The sequence below is a fragment of the Poecilia mexicana genome, unplaced genomic scaffold, assembly GCF_051168715.1.
Source record: "Poecilia mexicana isolate PSO_F unplaced genomic scaffold, ASM5116871v1 scaffold_3, whole genome shotgun sequence".
In the NCBI taxonomy this organism is placed as follows: Eukaryota; Metazoa; Chordata; class Actinopteri; order Cyprinodontiformes; family Poeciliidae; genus Poecilia; species Poecilia mexicana.
The window spans coordinates 8336144-8357156 of NW_028263372.1; the positions used below are offsets into that span (position 1 = coordinate 8336144).

General features: G+C 37.1%; 1 protein-coding gene across 1 annotated transcript in view; it reads left to right on the plus strand.

Moving 5' to 3' along the window:
* itfg1 (integrin alpha FG-GAP repeat containing 1) overlaps nucleotides 1-21013 on the plus strand; it is a 164093-nt gene that overhangs the window by 32287 nt on the left and 110793 nt on the right. Inside the window, exons 8-9 of the mRNA XM_014983727.2 lie at nucleotides 3761-3836; nucleotides 15961-16055. Coding sequence (XP_014839213.2) covers nucleotides 3761-3836; nucleotides 15961-16055 — 171 coding nt within the window. The remainder of the gene's footprint in view (nucleotides 1-3760; nucleotides 3837-15960; nucleotides 16056-21013) is intronic.

Genomic DNA, 21013 nt, shown 5'->3' on the forward strand with positions numbered 1-21013 from the left:
AAATCACATAAAAATGATTGAGATGACATTGTTGATGCATGTCACAGTACCAGTGTTTCATCAGATGAACATTGGCCAAGTAGTCAATATTGTATTTGGTCAGATGAATAGATTGGAACAATAAATAATAAGATCAACACTTAATTTCACTCGTGTTTTGTTTTTTTTTCTCACCTGATTTGAACAAATTTTTCACCATTTTCAACATTAAAAACTACCAAAAAGTGCAAGATTTGGAGTATTTGGGTTTTCTTTGCAGTGGTATTGAATAGTGTAAGCTGCCACACTGATACATTTCTTATTCATAAAATTGTACAGTCCCTTCCATCTTTCTGTTGGTGCTGCAAATCTTTGGGAGATGATTAGATTGGCCCTTTGTGTTCCCAATTTGTTTCTCTCCCAAAGCCTAAGTAAAGTGAAAAAAGTTTTACAGAAATATATCATAAGTCATTTTTTTTGCTGCTCTGTATCTTTTTATAGTTTCCTGATTTATGGCACACCATGTTGAGATATTACATTTTTATAACTATATTTTGGCAAAAACATACTAAGTCCAAGTTTCAGTGATTTGTATAAATCTTGGGGTGAGGGAAAGAAAGTGCTTTTGTGGTTTATAATTCATTGGCATTTTGGAATAACTACTTCATACACATTGAACATCCAAAAATGATATTTTATGACGTTCATTTCAGTTTATGATCAAATTCGTCAGATTGAGTTTCCGTCTGATAGACTGTTTGTTCATGTTTGTTCCAAGACTTCCCTCTAAATTGCCTTTGTTGGCAATTTAATCCTTGTGGCATTGTGGAATATCTCTCAGCACAGAAAATCAATACCATGGTTGGTGCTTTGCATTATTATGTTGGTCTTCCTCTACTTTATTGCCAGGATCTGTCCGGTGTTGTTAAACAGACAAGCATTTATTGACCATGCTTTGTCTTTTCATCTCATGAAATACAACTTTTGAGTTTTATTAACTGTAGTCAATATACTTTTATAAATATGAAGTGCTTATTACAAGTTATAGACTTTCATGGTCTTATTTTGATGGCCATAGCAACTTATGATTTTTGCTTGGGAGGTAAAAAGTGGAGCAGCATATTTCTTAAAGAGAAAATGCTGAATTGCTTTGTTTACATCTAGACAATAAAATGAGATTGGAGTTTGTTGCATTTTATTGGTTCATTTTGTACAACGCATTGCATCAAGTAAAACACACTCACACACACGTCTTTAGCCTGGACATTCCATCCCTATGCAGTTCCTCTCGATTCTCATCTCCCTTTAGCGCCCCTTCTGGAATTTCTCCCGTTGAGGTTGATTTCTGCAGTTGAATTTCAACCGGGCCAATCAGCACACAAAGGGATGACTTTTGAACAATTATTTTTGTTTTCTGTGCTTCTTTAGAGCTGTTGTCTGCCAATGGTCATAGTTTGGCAGATGTTCAAAGAAAGTAAACAAAGCCTTTCAGTCCATGTTGGCCTCGCTTCCAAATATTGAGCAATTAAAATTGGAGCAAAAGAAATGTTTAAGACATTTAATTGCATTTCAAGCTTACAGCTTTGATTAACAGTCATCTTGTTCGGCTCAGTAATTCTCTTTTCACACTGTGGGATGGTTGTCTACAGCGCACGCAATTTCCGGTAAACATACCTTTGCTTCCTTCATGCTCTAGTTGGCACATTACATCCGTCACGACCAGATGTTAGCAGTTGGGTAAAAATAGTTTAAATCTTCAACAGAGTCTACACCTCTAGCAAGCAGCTGTTTTTTTACCTGGTTAATCTTCTTACTATCTCTATCTCTTTGATAATGTATGTGCAGGTCTCTCTTAGTAAATCATTGTCTTTATCCCTCTTCCTGTCTCTGTTTCTGTCTTTGGTGGATTCTCTCATGAATCACCTAATGTTGCTATCAGCAGACCACATATATCCCTCAGTGCATGTGTGTGCATAAACACATTGCTTTCCCTACTTATCTAGTATCTAGCTTATCCTTTCTTCCAGAAACAGCTCAGAAAATTATGATGTTGTGAGAAAGTTCAAACTTTTTTGTCACTTGTATCTTGCACAGATTCATTCCACGTAGAGTGGAATATTTCTGTGGTTCTGCTAAGGTGTAATGGAAGCCCAGGTTGCTTTAATAGCAGCCTTTATGTATGTCGTCTGCACTATTGGGTCTGGTGTCTTTCATTCTCCTCTTGACAATACCCTATTCATCTTTTATAATTCTCTCATTTTCTGAGACACTGAATTTTGAGTTTTCATTTTCTGCAAGCCCTAATCATCAAAACTGCATAAAGTAAAGGCTTGAAATATTTCACTCTCTATATATAATACATCTATGCAATACCCAAATTTCCCTTTTCTGAAATGAGTGACAAAAAATATTAGTTATTCAAGTTTGTTTTAGACGTACCTGTAAATTTAAAGCACATTTTTTTATTATTTCTGGAACTCTCATTTGTAACATTCATTTTTGCCTAAAACCAACAGTGTAGAGATCTTCAACATTTTGCTTCATTCACCAAAGCAAAATGTGTGACAGTGTTAATGAATTGCTGGGCCACTGTCCCTTTAAGGCTGCTTTAACACAGGAAAATAAAGGAATTCTCTGACCTTTGACACTGAAAGCCGAGCTGCCGTCTGTTATTAGGACATAAAAACAAAGTACAGTATGTGCCCCACAGCTATCACCTGCCATGGATATCGCACATATATACCAATGGTACAGTGTTTAAATATGTTCATAATTTTGCAATAAATATCCTCTGTGTTTCTCTTGGACTGTGTAAACCCTTGAAAAGGGAATATGTCTTTAGACTCTGCTGCTTCTGCCAGCAAATAGGAAATTGTAAATGTAAAAGTTCAGCCTATTTATCTGCCCGGCGGTCTTAGTAAATAAAAATAATTTAAAAAAAAATCTCGTAAAAGCGCACGCTTGGTCAGTATGACCCCACCAGACCCCACACAGGGTAAAAACCTCGCAGGGTCCAATTGACCCAGTCTCTTAATACTGTGGGAGGGTCAGAGGTCATGTGATTCTGACTTAAACTATTTATAAAACTTGGAACAATACCAAAAAATTACTAAAGGGAAAAATATATATATATATATTTATGTTACGCATTTATTTTACAGCAGATAAAAAAAATAAAGGCATACAATAAGTGAAACACTTTGTGCATGTTTGTAATTTGGATCATTTAAAATATTTTTCAACAGTGTGGGATCTCTTTTTATTCTGCAAGATCATTTCATTTTGATGCATTTCTTACAAGTGCAATATTAATTTAACTTTAGTTCTTTAATTGTGTGCAAAAGAAAAAGGTAATGTTGCATTTAGAGACAAATGGGGAAAAAAGGCAGAGAAGGCTGTCGTATCTGTAGGGTTTCAGCACCTGCTAGCAGATTTATGGATATGTGCCGGCTCTGCCTACTCCTAATTTTAATGCACAATTGTCATACTTATCCTTTTTTCCCCTCGAATGGTCCATTACAATGTCCCATAAGCCATTTTCTTTTGAAGGAAAAAAATTTATGCTTCGGTGTGGTAATCTTGATGCCTCTTCTCTGTCTGGCCCTATTGATCTACCGGGTCTGTGACTATAAAACAAAATTCAAGTAAAGCTGATTTATTTATGGCCACTAAACAATCGAGAGTACAGTTGAGCATTTGCAAAATGTATGAGTATTTATGAAGCTGCATAATTTTATTTTTCTCTCTTCTTTCCCTTGTTTCCTCTGTGTTGTTCTCCCAGGATGGGGCTTTCACCAAGGGGGAAGTCGTCTCAAGTCCAGCAGAAACCATCGGGCAGTCCTCCTTTGTCGACTTTGGTAAGAATTAAAAAATTGCTTTTTTCCTTTCCTTGAGTCGAATGGTATTATTGGTTTAACGCAGAATCCTGATTATGATAATCTTGTGCTTTCTAATGCTTTTTTATTAAAACAAATCTTTCTGTATTCGAAGGAAAATCTACTTTTCAATTATTAGTTTAGCAGCATTATAGATACCAGGTAGGAAAAATGAACTATGTCGAAATTGGCAGATGTGAATATATAAAAAAGGAATATTTTTTCTACTATTGTATGTATTAAAAGCCAAAGTTAGCATGTGAACTGGGGCGTCTTTTTTTTTCTTCCCTCCCCCCATGTCTATCCAACAGTATATTTATGAGCATTGTTCTGAGTACCAAAAATAATAAGTGGAGCATTATGATATTCACTTATAAAGGACGCATTTATGAATCAATATACTAAGCTACTAATGTTATATTAAGTGAGTGTAACTGTTTTTGCAATAAATGTTTTTTTTTCTTCATGATGTGGCTAATGGGGGATCCAAATAAACAAACAAATGCTCCGCTTTATATACATAAAAAATTTATTTAGAATTTGCTTTGGGTTTATTTATTAATAGGAACAGACACTGAGACGGAGAGGAAAATTAAAAGAAAGAAAGGAAAAAGGTTAAGATAACATTAACAGGGAGAGAGTGAGAGAGAAATGGAAGTGAGAACAAGAAGGATTCAGAGAATACAGGAAGAACATGGTAGGAATCTGCATCTACATCTGCAGAAAGAGAAGAAAACAGAGAACCGAGAAACGACGGCAGCGAATAACAGATGTGTATGTAACAACAACGTCACTGAAAAGCACATGGTGCTTGTTCATATAAGGTTTGTCTACTGGCAGCCGCAGCCCAAGTCGGTGTGTCTCTGTGAACACCTGAGTTCATACCTGATTCAGCTCCAAAACAAAACTTCGCAGTTAAAAAAAAAAAGAAAATAGTTGAAACTCTTAAATGCAAAAAATGCTTTTATTTTGTTTGTGAAAACTTAAAAAATGTTTATGTTTTCACAAACGACTAGTTCACAACTAGTTCTGGCATTAGAACAGCTTAGTATGACATCGATTCAATTTAATTGACAACACATGCTGTGGCATGGCACTTCACAAAGAAAACATGAATGCTGCTTTATTGCGTATCATCTAATGCTTTGATTGAAATATGTTTTACATCTCTATAAAACATTAAAACAGCTGGATTGTTGTGGTTTGAGGGAAGGACAGTAGTAGTAGTCATGATGCAAAGCAGCTACTTGCATCATGTTTCTAAAAATCTCTGCTTGTGCGGCTTACAAGAATGCATTACAATCCAAGTGATTAAAGACATGCATCTTGGAAAAGTATATTTGTTTTTGTCAAAGAAAAAATGTGTCTGGATGTGGTCAAGTTGTGTCATTTTAGAAGGAAATCTTAGTTATGTGGAACAGAACAGAATAAGTAAATACGTATCCCTGGTCAGGTTGCCTTGGGGTCACAAATGTGTTTGCGACTTCTGTGTGACAGATCCATTTTTTTCTCTCTTCTTTTAGGCTTTTTAAGCTTCTGCATTTAAAGCCGCCTAGCTTCAAAGGATTCTAAATAAGACCTTATGGTCTCCCTAGCTTTGACAGTTTCACTGCAGCCTTCTCATCACGTAACATCCATTATTCACACGCACACAAAAACCACACATTCTCACCCTTTACCCAGGAGGCTTATCTCACACACACAGTTACAGGCACAGAGTCCCACACAAGACAAGCCCACAATCCCATATGGACCCAGATCTTTGTGAGGATCTTATCCCTTTAAACAATCTTGGCCAGTGAGATTCATTGTTAGGCTCAGCTTTACGTTTCTCCTCAGCAAATCTCCACTGGTTGACTAATCTCCAGGCTGCCTAAAGTGGCCCTTGGTCGTCCATCAGAGCGACCACACTGAGGACAGAAGAGGAGAACAACACTGGCTACTTAAGCTTGTCTCTAATGTGAAAAACAATAAAGTTAGGGAGACCAAAACAATATTAGGCAGGTGGTCGTAGTGTTCCACCTGTTTAGTGTTAAACTTTCTTCAGTTCTGATCTGTTTCAACTGGCTGGGTTTTTTAAGATTTTGCTAAGTAAAAACTTTCACTTCAATTTTTTTTTACAGGGGCACGGGGGGCCAGCGTTAAAATGGGTTTAATCATTTTTGCTTTTGTTTTCCTCACAGTAATAAAAACGACTTCCCCAAAGTCAGCATGCATCCAGCTGATTCTGCAGCATTGCTTCTGTCTGAGACAGTGTCAGACCTTGTTCACATTAATTCAGTAGTAACAGCAGGGGGCACCTAAATATCCGCGGGCCAAATATCCCAGCATATTGACTCATGTAAGGCCTGGGTTTTTTTTTTTTTTTTGGATTATAAATCTGCTGCTTCATGCTGACTGAGCATTTCTAGTTTTTATTTCTGAAAAAAAAAAAGCAAAGTCAGCAAGAGAAAGAACCTTCTTTTTTTTTTTAGTTTGGAACTGTGGAAATACTGTCCAATACAGCTGAATAAATAGGTAATGTATCGCCTGTGCTACTCATTATGATAATTAGTTGCTAAATATGTGGTAGGCCCTCTTAAATATTCTAATAAACTTAATTAGTTTATTGATATTTCACTCCTCTGTCTGTCTGCGCTGTTTGTTTAAAGTGCTGTCAATTGTTGAACGCTGTTTATTCAATATTAATTTAGTTCTTTGTGCTGCACATGCACATAAACACACAGCCGAACACACAGTAACAGTTTCATGCCGATAAACACATCTCTGCTGCCAAGATTAATCTTTTAATCTCACTTCAGCTCGGGGTGCCCATCAAATATTTAGTGAACAAACTTGCCCTTCCCAAATTGCTGATGATCTATGAGCCTGAGGGGAAATGTCCTGTATGCTGAGTCTGAATATGTACATGTTCATATTCTCTCTGGAATATTTTCAGTATTTTTGTTGTTTTTACTAGATTTTTCCCTCTCCCCACTTTATTTTTAGTTTCACTAAAGTTTTTCTTTTTTTCCCTATTTTCTTTCAATTCTTCCTTCAATGTTTTCTTCTTCAGATGCTTGTCAACAGCTGAGGGTCAGATTTTGCTACATTGTTTTGCTGTCTTCTTTTAATCCATATCTTGCATGTGATCTAATCATGGAACAAACCATTTTTAAATTTAATTTAGAAAATGAATTTCCTGTTGTCACTTTTTACAATTATTTTGAGTTATATCTAACACCAGCGAATCTGATCTGTGTAAAACAACTGAATAAGTGATTGTGGATTCATTTAGATAACTTCAGATACACTGCATCAAATAATTAAAGAGATTATTTTGTCAAACATATTTTGTGATAGCAAAGTGAGGCAACATCAATAACAATGTCAGATCTGGTGTTTTGTATCAGAGATGCACCATTTAGAACTTTTATGTTAATTTCAAATCTCCATTTTTAAAAGAAAAAAATTCAAAAGTTATGACCATCCAATGCAATTAGTTTCTGATGTCTTTAATGACTTTATAATTTTATTGTTTGTTTTCAGAGCTATTAGTTTTAATTTCAGAGCTTTTAATTTTAAATTAGAGCCTGGCTGCTCCAGGGCCTAATTTATTAGGTTTTATTAGTGTCTCTGAGGACTATGAAATATTTAAGCCTCATTATTTTTACCTTGGATTTTGATCTAAGTCAAGCATGCCTAATACAACAATATTTACTTTTGCTGTCTTTTGGTAAAGTGTCTGTATTTTACTTTCTTTTTAATCACTTGACCATACTTCTGTATTTCTTTTGCTAAAATAGTCGTTAGTCAACCATCACTATGAGCTTTCTTGCCTTTTTCTGCTGTGAGTACTAGTTCATACTAGTAGCAGAGGCTACTAGTAACAGTAAATGTTACCGCTCTCATCAGAACATATTAAAAACAAATGCAAAAGCACAATTTTGCATTTTAAATTGTTTTTAGCATTCTATTTTAGTGGGTAGTGCTGCCAGCGTGACTAAAACAGCACTTTGTTTGTATTCTGTCAAGAGTTTAGATCCCGAGCTTAACTGTGAAATTTATAAAAAACATTCATCATTTTCACATCCATCATGGCTAAAAAAATGACGCTGTATTTTATTTAGCCTTTTTTTACCTACTTGAAGTTTTGCTCTCTCTCGCTGTCATGCAGCATGATTAAAGCACTTGATATGATGAAAACAATTGATCCCATTTTAATGTTTCCATACCTCCTTTTACTTCATTTTAGAACTTGCTATTGAAAATAGCAAAGTCTGAGTCTTCTTCACTAACATTTTCACATCAAAGCATATCTGTTGATCAGAAAAAGTTTGGACCTTTAAATTTCCAGTTCGTCACAAACCAGGGCCAATCAAAAAAAAAAATCTGTTGATTCCAATCACTACCTGATTTCTGGGTGCATCTCTAGTTTCTTATGTTATAAAATCAGACTGATTGGAAGAATCCTAAAAGACAGTGTGCTCACCTCAATGAAAAGTTCTTTTTGTTTTATCCCGATTGTTTAACATTATTCAATATTCAATGTAGATTGGATTCTAAAAGAACCAAGTGTGGTCACAAAGGCAAGTGAATCCTCCATCTTGTTTCGTAAGGCGTTGTGTCCCCTGTCTCTTCATAGGTTTTCTATTATTTACATGGCCACTAACAAACATAATGAATGTGTTTCCCTCCTGCTCTAACTTTGTCAACTTTACTGGCAAACACTGAATCCTATTAGAATGTATTTCTCTTTGCAGCGTGGACGATTGTTATCTTCATCTTTATCTTTAAAAAAAATTGACCATAAATGATAAAAGATGTAATAGACAAAAACAGAAGAGACAGAATAAGGAATATGATCAGGCAAAGGAAAATCTTACACAGCAGAAAGTACAGACGAGAACAAATCGAAGCACCAAGGTGTAGGCACGGATAGAGAATAGAAAGTAGAGACGATGTGAGGCAGAGCAGAGAGCAGCGCTGGATCCCTGTGTGATATGGAGTGGGAATTATTTCCATCACACATCACATTGTCAATTCTCACTCTCTGCTTTTACCTGCTCTTTTCTCCCCCTGTTCGGCACTACATTTTTCTCAACCCATAAAGTACTGTATGTGCCAGCCTGCCTGTACTTCCGTAGAACTTCTGTTTTCCACCTGTACTGCAGTTTTGGCTTCGTCTAGGAACTCTGCCGAAAACCTTAACTTCTACGCTGCAGCAGAGGTTCAGATGTTAAAATATTTAAGTCTGAGTAGCATATTTGAGCTTCTCAGAAGATTGGGCAATTATTCATCAATAAAATGTTTCATCGTACAATGCATTTTAAATAAAATTTAATTTTTACATCAGATTGTAAAGTGGTATTTGTTGTGATTAAAAGACAGCTACGTTCTTTCAAGGTCCTGTGTAACTTTAAAGCCTTGAGAGTAGAAAAGTATTTTCAAGCACAAAACATATAAGAAATATTGGTTTTCTTAGTTTATTATCTCTGTTTAAACACCGTCTGTCCGCCCATCCATCCATCCGTCCGTCCATTGTTTTTCATCATCCAACAATTCAATTAACATCAGTCCATCATGCACAGATTCATCTACTCATCTATCCATTTTCTCATCTTTCTATCCTTCTGTCCATCTTCCCATCCATCCCTTCCAGCTCTGGAGGTTTCAGAGCTACAGTATTGGTTTATACCGTTGTGGTAGGGGTTCATCCTACTGGCTGCTGGTTTTGAACCCCGCTCCATCTGGAGGAAGAGGTTGTTCTTATCCATTTAAACTGTTTCTAATACGTATTGAGTGGAATGTCAGTGTCCTCTAATTTGACAAAGGAAAACAATACATTGTATTTGATCTCCAAACATTTTCACAAAACACATTAAGCTAACAATGTGATTTTAGACGAGTATGAGACTGTATCTATTGTACTGAAATTGAACTTTTAATCATAATCTGCCTTTCACAAATGAGATTTTGTTCCCTATTCATCTTAAGCCGTGCGTTTACCTTTAGAACGGTCATGGAAAGCAATAGGAAACCCGTCCACTGTCTTGTGTTTATGAGCGAACGGTTCTGTTATTAGCTCGATTCCCATAATAAATGCACAGCATATGCCAGACAAAACACAACCATCTGCCTGATCACTCAAGTAATTGCTTTTTTCAAACTGACAGCGGCTGATGCATAATTCATCATTAGGTAAAACGCAGTGAAGTTTCACCAGCGGATGTGTCACCAGGCATCAGTGCAGGTGGGATACAGAGACCAGCAAAGGGGCAAATTTTTATTTTTTATTTTTTAGAAACGGCAAAATCCCAGCATGTTTAAAAGTGTTTTTTCAAAATCGGAAAGGCTATCATCATGCCTCCGTGTGTGTGTGTGTGTGTGTGCGTGTGTGTGGGTGATGAAGTGTGTGCTTGCAGGCAGGTAAGTCAGCATGTGCGCAGCCTAGTTGTCTCTACTCTGCCCTCAGGCGTTCTTTTTCCATTCATCTTATTATATCGTGTAACATTCACCTCCCTCCCTCTGTTCTGTCAGCCTCATTCTCCCCTCAACCACTTTGCACTTTTTTTTCTATTCCTGCATTTTTTTATATAATTTTACTGGCTGTCCTGTCCTGTCTTGTTAACCAGCCTACGCTGCCTTTTCTGTGCTCTTCTTCTTTTTTTTCTTTTGGCTCCATCACTTTCCTTCACTCCCAGTCTTAGAGAAAGGCCTGTACCTTTTTCAAACAGATGTAGTGCAGAGCTGCTTGTCTTGTTGAGATCAAAGTGGCTTTTACTTTGTGCCATGCATGTGTATTTGTGCCAAAGACGTCCCTCTCTAGACTTCATAATGAAGGAAAGAGGTCCCAGTAGGAATAATAAAAACCTAATCAAGCTCCATTTTGTCAAAGATCTTACATTAGCCCTAATGCAAAAGTTTTTGTGGTTTGTAACTGCTGAATTTAGATAATCATTTGCACATTTTAACATGCAGTTTGTAGCAAATATCAAAATTCCTCCATCAGCAAAGTGTCCCTTACTGAAAGAAAAGTCTTCTTTCCTAATGGCATTCACTACAGTTTAGTGGTAACCTTAAATATGAAGAACCAAATGGACCATCTTCCCAGTTTGCACTTTTAAAATAAATATGTTTTTCATTGAGCCTCTGCCTGTATTAATGAGACACTTCTCATGATCTCAAGGATTCAGTTTTGGTTTTGTGTTAAAGATTGGGTGCTTTGTAGTTGTACTTTAATTATTGTACATTTTTGTTTGTCTCTTGGTTTCCTTTTTCTTTCTACTATTGCGTTGTTGTTCAAGGGATTCTTTAGTCTTCTTCATCGATCACTGTTACCATTGTTGGATTTGTTTTGCCTATTCCTTCTTCCCAATCTGTGCCCCATTTCCCTCACTGGGTGTATTATTTTGATATTTATATCAAATAATGTATAGTATTGTTTTAGTTCCCCACCCAGAGTCCCTATTAGAATCTGTGGAGGGAGATGGAGATGAGAGAGAAGTGGGACAAAACTGGTCAGCGACTACAGGAGGGGTTTGATTACTGCCCCAATTTTTCAAGTAAGATTTGAATAGATCATTTTATGACCATACCAGTTTCAGCTGTAAACCTCTTGGTAGAATGGAAATAATTTGACTCATAATGATCAATTCATCACATGATAAAATAAAATTTTATCATGTTATTCTGAAGAAAAATATTGGTTGAAGGGCAATTTTATTATCCATTTTATTCATTATTTCAGTTGTATGTGTTTTTTTATTTCCGTTTCATTTATTGTTTTAGGTTGTGTTTTATTTTGTAAATTTAAAATGTCTTCCAATTCCAATTTGGAGTGTTTTGTACAAAATTCTAGTTTATTAGTCTTTCAGAGGGCAAACTCGCAATTTCATGCCATTATCAGTATATAACTTGAAAATGGTCTCAAAATAACAATACTATTGATTATTGCAATAATTTCTGGGACAATTTATTGTCCAACAAAGTTTGTTATTGTGACCTGGTTCAGGGTCCTGTCCTTTGCATATCTTACACCAAGCATCTGTTAGGTGAGATCTCTCAAAGTTTGGTGTGATAATTGATAGACGTCAGGATAATTTGCAGAGTGTAATATGAACGCCTGTGGTTCATATTACACTTCTAATCGTACAGTCTACAGTCTCATCTTCTTATCCACTTTGCCTTCTTATCACCGTTTTCTTCAGTCCAGCTCCATTCTGCAGCTTCAGTGCGCATCTCCCTCAACCCGTCTCCAATATGCCACACATCAGCTGAAAGGGTAGGAGGAGATAATGCGAGAGGGAAAGACAGACTCGAAGATGAGAGAAGTTGAAAGAAAGATAGAACGAAAGGTAATACGGCGAGCATTAGGAGAAGAGGCGACTGGACTGAGGTTTCGAAGGAGGTTGAGTAAAGAGGAATATTACAGTCAGATGAATAGACGAGACAGAAGATGCAGGAAAGGGCAAGTAGGATGGGAGTGTGTGTGCAGAAGAACTGAATAATCAAAGAAATAACCTCAGCAGGACTGATTCTCTCCTAAACCTTTTGCTTTTCTCCACCTTGGTGTTTCTGCGCCGAAACTTTCCAGTGGAGCATGCCTCGATGCACACATGCTTTTATTTGAATTCGTTTGCCTTGTTTCAACATTAATGCAATTAATTAGAAAGCATTGCTCACATCTGAATAATTTTCAGCTGGTGGGGAGATGTGGGAGTTTTTTTTGGGGGGGGCGGGGGGGTTACATGTACTGTAACATATGGTCCCACCATATGTTACAGTACATGTGCCGGTAGACATTAGGAGCAATCCTGCAGCCCGTTCGGATGTCATCCATGTCGGTTTTTCTTTTAAATCTGATGCTTACCCTAAACTTGAAATGCAATAGAGTCCAAACTAGACATTTTGCATGTTTTAAACCATGAAAAGGAGTCTTTTAAATTCACAGAATGTTGACTTATTAGCTTTTGCAGCATCTAATTATCTATCTCTTTTTCTCCCACTCTGCCTCTCGCTCAGTTGCCTCTGACAGCCACTTTGAGTTTCTCCTCCTCCCCATCTTTGCGCTGTCATTCATCATCAGAGTCATTCGGTTCTCCCCTTCCACAGGGCACAACATCTGCTAGGGAGTGTGGCTCTTACCATGTTGAAGCAGATTTGGATTAACAGAGCAGCGGCAACCCGGGCTAAAAACGACATTTTTAAGAAAAAAATGTGAATAATAACTTTATGAGCACAGGATGAAATTTGTCAGTTAGCAGAAATGCACGAGAACAGCCTCCTGGAATGTAAACCATAAACTAAGATGCTTATTAAATTAGTGAAAATCATCCATCCATCCAGCCATACTCAGCCGCTGAGTTCCTTAGTGGGTTCACATTTTACTTCACTGACTTTGAAGCGCAAAACAAAAAACAATCTGCAACTGTTTCATTATCCATTTTCTTGTGGAGAGCTCCTGCGAACATCCATTTGGAGCTTATTGAACTGTAGTTTTAACAGCACACCCAAGGCAAAGTATGACTCTGTGGGTTCTGCTTAATTTTTACACTTCATCCCTGAATCAATGCCCCTAAGCTAAGCTTCCCCTCTAAGCGACTTGAATTTTACATGTTTGTCAGGACCTGTGTGAGAAACTGTTTTGTGTGACGAGATGACACACAGAAGCAGACTTACTAATGTGTACCTCCAAAGAAATCTAATAGTTTCCTTAGTGCACCAGTACCAAATATTAAAGAATTTGTTCCCAATTAAGAAAGGATGCAAGACATCCTGGCAGTCAAAAGAACATTGAGGCTTCTCCGGCGAGAACGATGTTTATATTAAAAGACAAATTTAAAAGAGAAGTTTTGTCCAGCTTTTTTTTATTATAAAGATAATAAAAAGCAGTACAGTATATGTGACCAGCATGCTGTGGATAACAAAGGCCTGGCCAGTTTTCCTCGACATGATGATACTTCACAGCAGCTTTACTTGTATGACAAGCATTTTATTTATTTGAAATACTAATAAGATGGATTATTACAGTGTTGGATGATTTTATAGACCATGGCAATCACCATGTGTTGAAAAGAATGATGTGCTAATTATTATTATTATTATTATTATTATTATTTTCTTTTCCCCATCACCACTGAGTTATACATCATGCTTCCTTTGGTTCTTAATGGCCTTTGGTTATGACGGGTTGAGTTGGCTTAAAGGCAACTTTCACTGGGGCTTAGTTCAACCATATAAGTTAGCCATTTTATGAAGGCTAGAAAGCTGCAACAGACTGGCAACGTGTCCAGGGTGTACCCCGCGTCTCGCTCTAAATGTTCGCTGGAGATAGGGACCAGCACGCCTCCTGATCCCACTAGGGACAAAGGTGTATAAGAAAATGGATGAATGGATAGAAGGCTAGGAAGATTTCAAAACACATAGTATTTTGCAGTCGGCCATTGTAGTCAACAACTACCCATCCTGACCAGTCTCCTTGGCTAAAAGATGTCACCAAAAACCAATGAAGAAAGGAGACATGCTATAATACAGTCTGTATTCCTTGGCGTCATTGGAGATTTCATTAGATTTTAAAGTTTACTAATCTTTGAGACAATGACATCGCCTACCTGCGCATTATATTATGTGGCATTACAGTTGGTATTCAAATACATCGAAAATGCGACTCAAATCTCCTAGAAATGTTTTACTAATATAAACTAATCACGTTACTGTGATTACGTGTGATTAATCACGTTACTGTATGCAGACGCCTTGTCTGCACAGATGATGATTTGTGGAACTTTCTCATGATGAACAATTGAAGCGGGTGCAATGGCTGGTGGCCCGATCTTCTTTCTGAAGAATTTAACTATTGTTTTACCACTTGGATTCTGAAAGACCAAAACCTTTCGTGCACACACACCTTTCAAAACATAGGAGCACATCAGAAACAACACACATATTTCCTAAGCTATTATTATTATTATTATTATTATTATTATTATTATTTATTTATTTATTTATTTATTTTTACAAAGGCATTACATTTCTTCATGTTTAGACCCACGCAAGATGTAGTTAAGCCAACATAAGTGGTATGTTAATCAGCGTGACAGAGGCTTAAAGCACAGAGTGGATGCAAGGACTGATTCATGATCACAAATATTCCATTTAATTTTTTTTAATAGTCAACTGGCACGATCAAATTTAAAATCCATATTTCCAATTTCTTTGTTTAAAAGCTCAAGGCTGTCAATGGTGCAGAAAGTGGCCTACTCAATATTGGTAATTCAGCAAATAATGAAAAATCTTTTTTGTTTCAAAAACTATTTTCCGTCAAACACTTGTTGTACATTTGCAGGCTTTTTGTTCTCCTCTGGGGTTTTCCAGGAATCTTTTTTCACATTTGTCTCCAAGTAAAGTTTCAGCTTTCTCTGATGTTTGGATTTATGTATTTATTCATTGTTGCCAAGATGTCAACACCCTTTGGTCTTCAGAATATTTTCTGTTGTATATTTATTTCTGTTGTTTGACCTCGCGGTATTTAAAAATCCTTTTGGATAACAACATAACCTCATGTTACAACAGCTTTACATTATTTCAAAAACATTTCATTAAGCATCACCAAATAGGACATTTGTTCCTGAGCTATAGCTGAACCTGGTCCAGTGAAGCCTTTTGGTTTTGAATAGCCTCTGTTTTAAGTGAGGGCAATTCACTTCTAGTTTGTGCGCTAAATAAACCCAGCGTAGTTTAATCCTGAGATCAGTTAACAATAATGAAATGGCAGTAATTACTTGAACTGGATAAAAAGGGTTGGGAACTCTTTGTTCAAGTCTAGAGGCATTATTGAAAGACATCAAAGAGACAAGTGCTGCTAGGATTTGTGTGTGCTGTTGGAAAACAAGCAGGTGTTCTTGTGATCCAGTTCACACATGGAAAATAAAAAAAACACAGCAGCTACTCCTTTGTTGCCTGAAACGTTGCTGCTCTCAAAGTCACACCAGAACAAATTCACGGAGTTGAGATGGAACGAGAATATTAAAATAGCACAGTTGTGGGAAAGCAAAGTCTTACATTTCTCTTTAGTTCAACCCTGTATTGTTATTCCCTGATCTTACTTTGCGTTTCATTCTGGCAGATGGAGATGGCTATCAGGATCACCTTCTCCCCGCATGTTTGGATGTAGCCTGTCAGCAGAGTATCATCTACATTGCCAAGCGGAGCTCAAAAGAGGTATACACACACACACAACCACTTTCACCGGTCAACCTGCCTTGTCCTGCTCAGACCTTTGCTATCCTTACCCATCTTTCTTTTCTGTGATTGATACAACAGTATCCCTGTCATCTTATATACTGGTGAATGGACAATCCTGTGGGAGGGAATAATTGAATCCCAAAGTAATAAGAAATTGCCCTCTTGTTGTCATCTGAGTTATGAATAAAATCTACTGAGAGATTATTTTTGATGCTCAAGCAATGCCCAGATTTATGGCACAAGCAAATATGACCGCAATCAGACTTCTGTTTCAATGGTTTACAACCCCAAAGCGACCCGCTTGCGCAGAAGGAGAACGCAGACGGGACACACAGAAGTAATAATGAATGTCACTGTCTATGAATCGATTTTAAAGTTATTGAGGGCTGACAGTTTTGTCACAACAGAAGTGAATAAAAAGAAAGCACACTACTAGCTAGAGTCTTTTGTGGAGAATTGACTGCAAATTCTGTAGAGGAGGGGTGAAAAGATTGGAATCGGACCGTTTACTGTGGTGAAAAAGGCTGCTTTAATGTAGCCGTAGGGTGCTTTAAGACCAGCCCTGTTTAGTCCACTTCAATCAAACTCTTTAATCGTTTGCCCAGAAAGTCTGGTTCATTTGGGGAGGTGTGAATGCACTTTTGGTCCATTCTGATGTGGACCAAAAATGTAAACTCTGGTTTGGGTCTTGGTTTGTTAGAAATTAACTCTGGTGTGGTTCATATGAATGCAAGGGATTCTGGGAAAGCGCACTCAAAACAAACACGAGAGTCTATTGTTATCAGGAGAAACGGCTCGAGGCCTTTTACTAAAGACAAATGAGAAATCCTACAACCGCTAACATCTGAAGACCCTCCGTTTTGTTTACGTTTTGTAAAGAAGGAAGTTACGCTCATGTCTTCTTCTGAGGTTTTTGCCTCATTTCCTTCAGTGGTTCTTGCTGATGCGCCACCGCAGCTGATGGGGAAACAGGTTTCTTAAAAGGTTTGGTTCATTTGATGGCGTGAAAGCAAACCCCACCAGGTGAAAATCCAATAACAAATGTTGCAGTTTTGGTCCCCAATCGAACCGTCTCTACCAGATCATCAGGTGTGAAAACACCATTAGTTGTTTCTGTTTGGTGAGTCTTTCCCAAAAACACCTTTGGCTTGTCAACCATTCCGTAGGGGCTCTGGCTGTATGATTTGGGTCATTTACCTGCTGGAAGACAAACTCCACTCGCCCAGTCTCAGGTCTAACAGTTAATAACAGGAAGTCTTCCAAGATTGGATGGTATTTAGTTTCATCATCTTTCAGTGACCAGCCTGGATCAGGTTTCTTGTCCTTAGTAAAGAGCAATGACAATACCACATTATGTTTTTCATGTCAGGTTAAAACATAAAGTTGCCATTTCTTTGAACTATTTTAAAGTGAATACTTTAAAATAGTTCAACATGTGAGCAATTTAGTTCGAATCCCAACACAACAAATATTTACCTGCAGTTCACCAACTGGTTCTCTGATATAATTGTTGTCTATTTCAAGAAGCCTCCTGCAGTAGCCATGTGGCTCACTGCAGGAGGTCTGGGCTGATTCAGTACGTCACTTTGTTTGTGGAACAATGTGAACGTGACAGATTTGCACACACGTTCGCTCGTGTAGTTTCATCTAATTAACGTGTATGCATTTAATGTTGCGCATACAAACATGTTCACACCAAGTTGTCCTTGCACCCAAATGAGCACACATCCGCTCCACAACCACCTACGTAACATCTTGTGCGATTCTCTCCGTTAGCTGTACGCTTTGGCAATAGCTCCCTTTTATTTTTTCTGACCAGAGAACTGGCATTCGCTCATTTTTTAATTCCCAGTCCTCTCCCACACATACACACGTGTGTGTATGAAAGACTCATGTCAAACCTCTGCACATTCTGTAAAAATGCTTTCTTTCTTTCTGGTCTGTCAGCAAGACCAAAAATGATTGAAAGAACAAGTGAAAGGAGGAGGGTTGAGAAAGGCGGGGAAGGGAGGACTTATCAGCGCTGATGGATGAAGTAAACACACGTTGTGTTCTTGGTTGTTGTGTGTGAGAGACTGTCATTACTGTCAAAGAAAGAGATGGGCAAAGACAATAGAGGGTGGAGTGAGGACCAAATCCATTTCTCTTCAAACTTCCACAGCTGTTTGGAACTGCTTGGGCACTCCTACAGAAAATATTGTCTTGACTTATGTGTTAAAAAAATACAATCGTTCCTGTTTTTAATGCAAAAATCCAGCCCTCTTTTATTTGCTTTTCCTTTGTAAGCATCCAAGATGTGATTAATGATGAAAAAATCACAACACATAACAAAAGTATCACATTGAAATGGTTTTACACATTCTCTGAATTTTCAGACCTTTTGCTTTTAGTGAAGAGCTGGTGTTTTTAAGTTACTGAGGCTGTCAGAAAAAAAAGATCATATCAAAGCAGGAAAAACCTATTAAGATAAATGTTTCTTGGCTAAAGAGGAAAAAAAAAAACCCCCGCTATCAAGCACAGGTGGAGTAGACAGACTGTGTGGTTTTCTAACATATTTGGAAGAAAAGATATTTATCAGGGATTCACAATGGAGCGGTTAGTAGCACTGATTAACGTTAGTCAGCAATAAGCAATTTTTTTAATTTCTAAAGTTGATTTTATTTTATTTTGCTCTAAAACTTCAAAAAGTGAACATTTTAAACCTGACGAGTTTAAAAATTTTTCAATGAATAAATTATTATAAGCAGGCATAGCCAATGTCTAACAAAAACCGGATATTTTCAGTGCAATCATTATTGATTCGTTTTTTTGTTTTAAATATTTTCAATACTGGCAAACTGGTGGCATGACTTTTCCTGTTTCAAGCTTCTTGTGCACAAGTTAATCAACAGGTTGTTGCTAAGTAACCAAAGAGTGAGGGAGTGAATTAGTTGATGCCACCGACTTTGCTTAGCTGGCTGTGAGAGGTTGAGGGGTTAAAACCCTTTGTCTGCCTACATTCCCCAGAATGCTGTGCAGTTCTTAGCTTGCAGAAAAACGCTAAATTGGCTAAACTGATTTTGCTAGTTCGGCAGTAAGTACTACAATGAATATCACCAATATTTATCTTATTACACAGAAGTGGGTAGAGTACTCAAAAACTGTAATAGTTGTAATGTGCTTATATTGTTTATAAATTATGAACAAGGTGAGAGCTAGTTCATAACTTGTGGCTTCTTTACACATAACTCCATAGCAACTGCCTACCAAGATGGCTGTCAGTTACAAAGTTATCGGAAGTGTGACGTCATTAGAACTGTGTGTTAATATAGACTGTCTGTCACAATATAAATATCTAAATATCCTCAGAGATTTAGCTCGGTGTGTTTACTGTTGTTTGCTAACTTAGCTCTACCCCTGCAGCCTCTCCAGGCCTTCAGCTGACAGGATTACAGGAGTCTGCGGGGGGGCTTCCCACAGTCTGCTTCATTTTTGCTCTTTCTAGACACACACTGATCCCATTTATAGCCACTCACAGCTCCTCTCTCTTTCTTAGACCAACACCCTCAGTAACACAATGGGATAATACCACAGACAGCAGTGTAATTGTGTGACTCAACTGTCAGACAAATTGAAGCAGGTAGACAGGGTATATTTTTTTATGTCACACCAACCAGACTGTCTGAAATATTCCTACCAACAAGGAGGCACAAATCTCAGACCATGACAATTTATTACTTTTATTTATTTATTTATTTTTGTATGGTCAACATTGATGCTGAGCAGTATTCATCCATTCATAATCTTTCAAAATAAGGACCATTTTTTTACATCTTAGCACTAAACTGGAATTTATGTTTGGTGTAAAATGTTTTCAACATGCAGCCAACACAACATACTGGAGCACTGTAGAGCTGAATATGATTAAACACAGTAGGTGTTAATCCTGTCTGGTTTGGATTGTTAGTGGAGTGTAAGCACTAAGAACAAGATTCCCTCACTCTGCACACCTGCCAGCGATGAGTGAGTGACCCAAGCAGCAAGTGTTTGGCCGGCGGCCACGTCCCCTGGCCCCAAGTCAAGGCAAACCACGAAGAAGTGATGAGCTCTGCGGACGCTCCCGCTGTTCTTGTGATTCGGCTTACGTTCTCTACAATAGAGAGCCGTTTCGTTCAAAATTCAACAAATAAATTATGTTATTGATGAACTATTTAATGTATATTCTGTGAAATAAATAAATGTCCCCATTAAACAAAAAAAAGTAAAGCTTTTGGTTAGAACTGAGTTCCCGTACTCCAATGATATATGAAAAATTAAACAAATAGGTAAAAAAATAAAAATAAAATAAGTATCACAAAATAAAAGGCCATTATGAAATGAATAAACATTGGAAGAAATTCATAAATAAACATCTAAATAAATAGCTAAAGTTTTTATTTAGGAAATAAGCTCTCAGTTGAAAAATATATGTATTCTTATTTCACAGGGGCCATTATTTATTTTGCATATTTATTACTCATTTATGAATAAGACTATTTATTTAATTTCAGATGTACAGACTCTTTATGCTCTACAACAATGAGCTTATTAATATAAGCACTCAATTTGTATTAACAGCCGGCGTGATAATCTGGAATATGCTCCTTGTTGGTTAAAGAAAATGTCACTGCATGTAGGAGAGATCTAGAATATTATCTAAAAGCCTATTTGTAAAGGTAATGTTCAATACTAGTTTATATTTACTGTATTCCTGGTAAAAGTCCTTCAAATCATCACTTTCCTAAATGGCCATCTTTTTTTTGCCAAAAGTTTTTTTTTTGCCTAAATTGTCTTTTGGGAAAAACGGCTTAATTTTATTGCTTTTGGCAGGAAAAAAATATTATTTTAGGAAGGAGATGATATTTTAATTAGAATTTAGTAGCAGATGTTGATTTGGTTAGCTTTTACTCTCATTC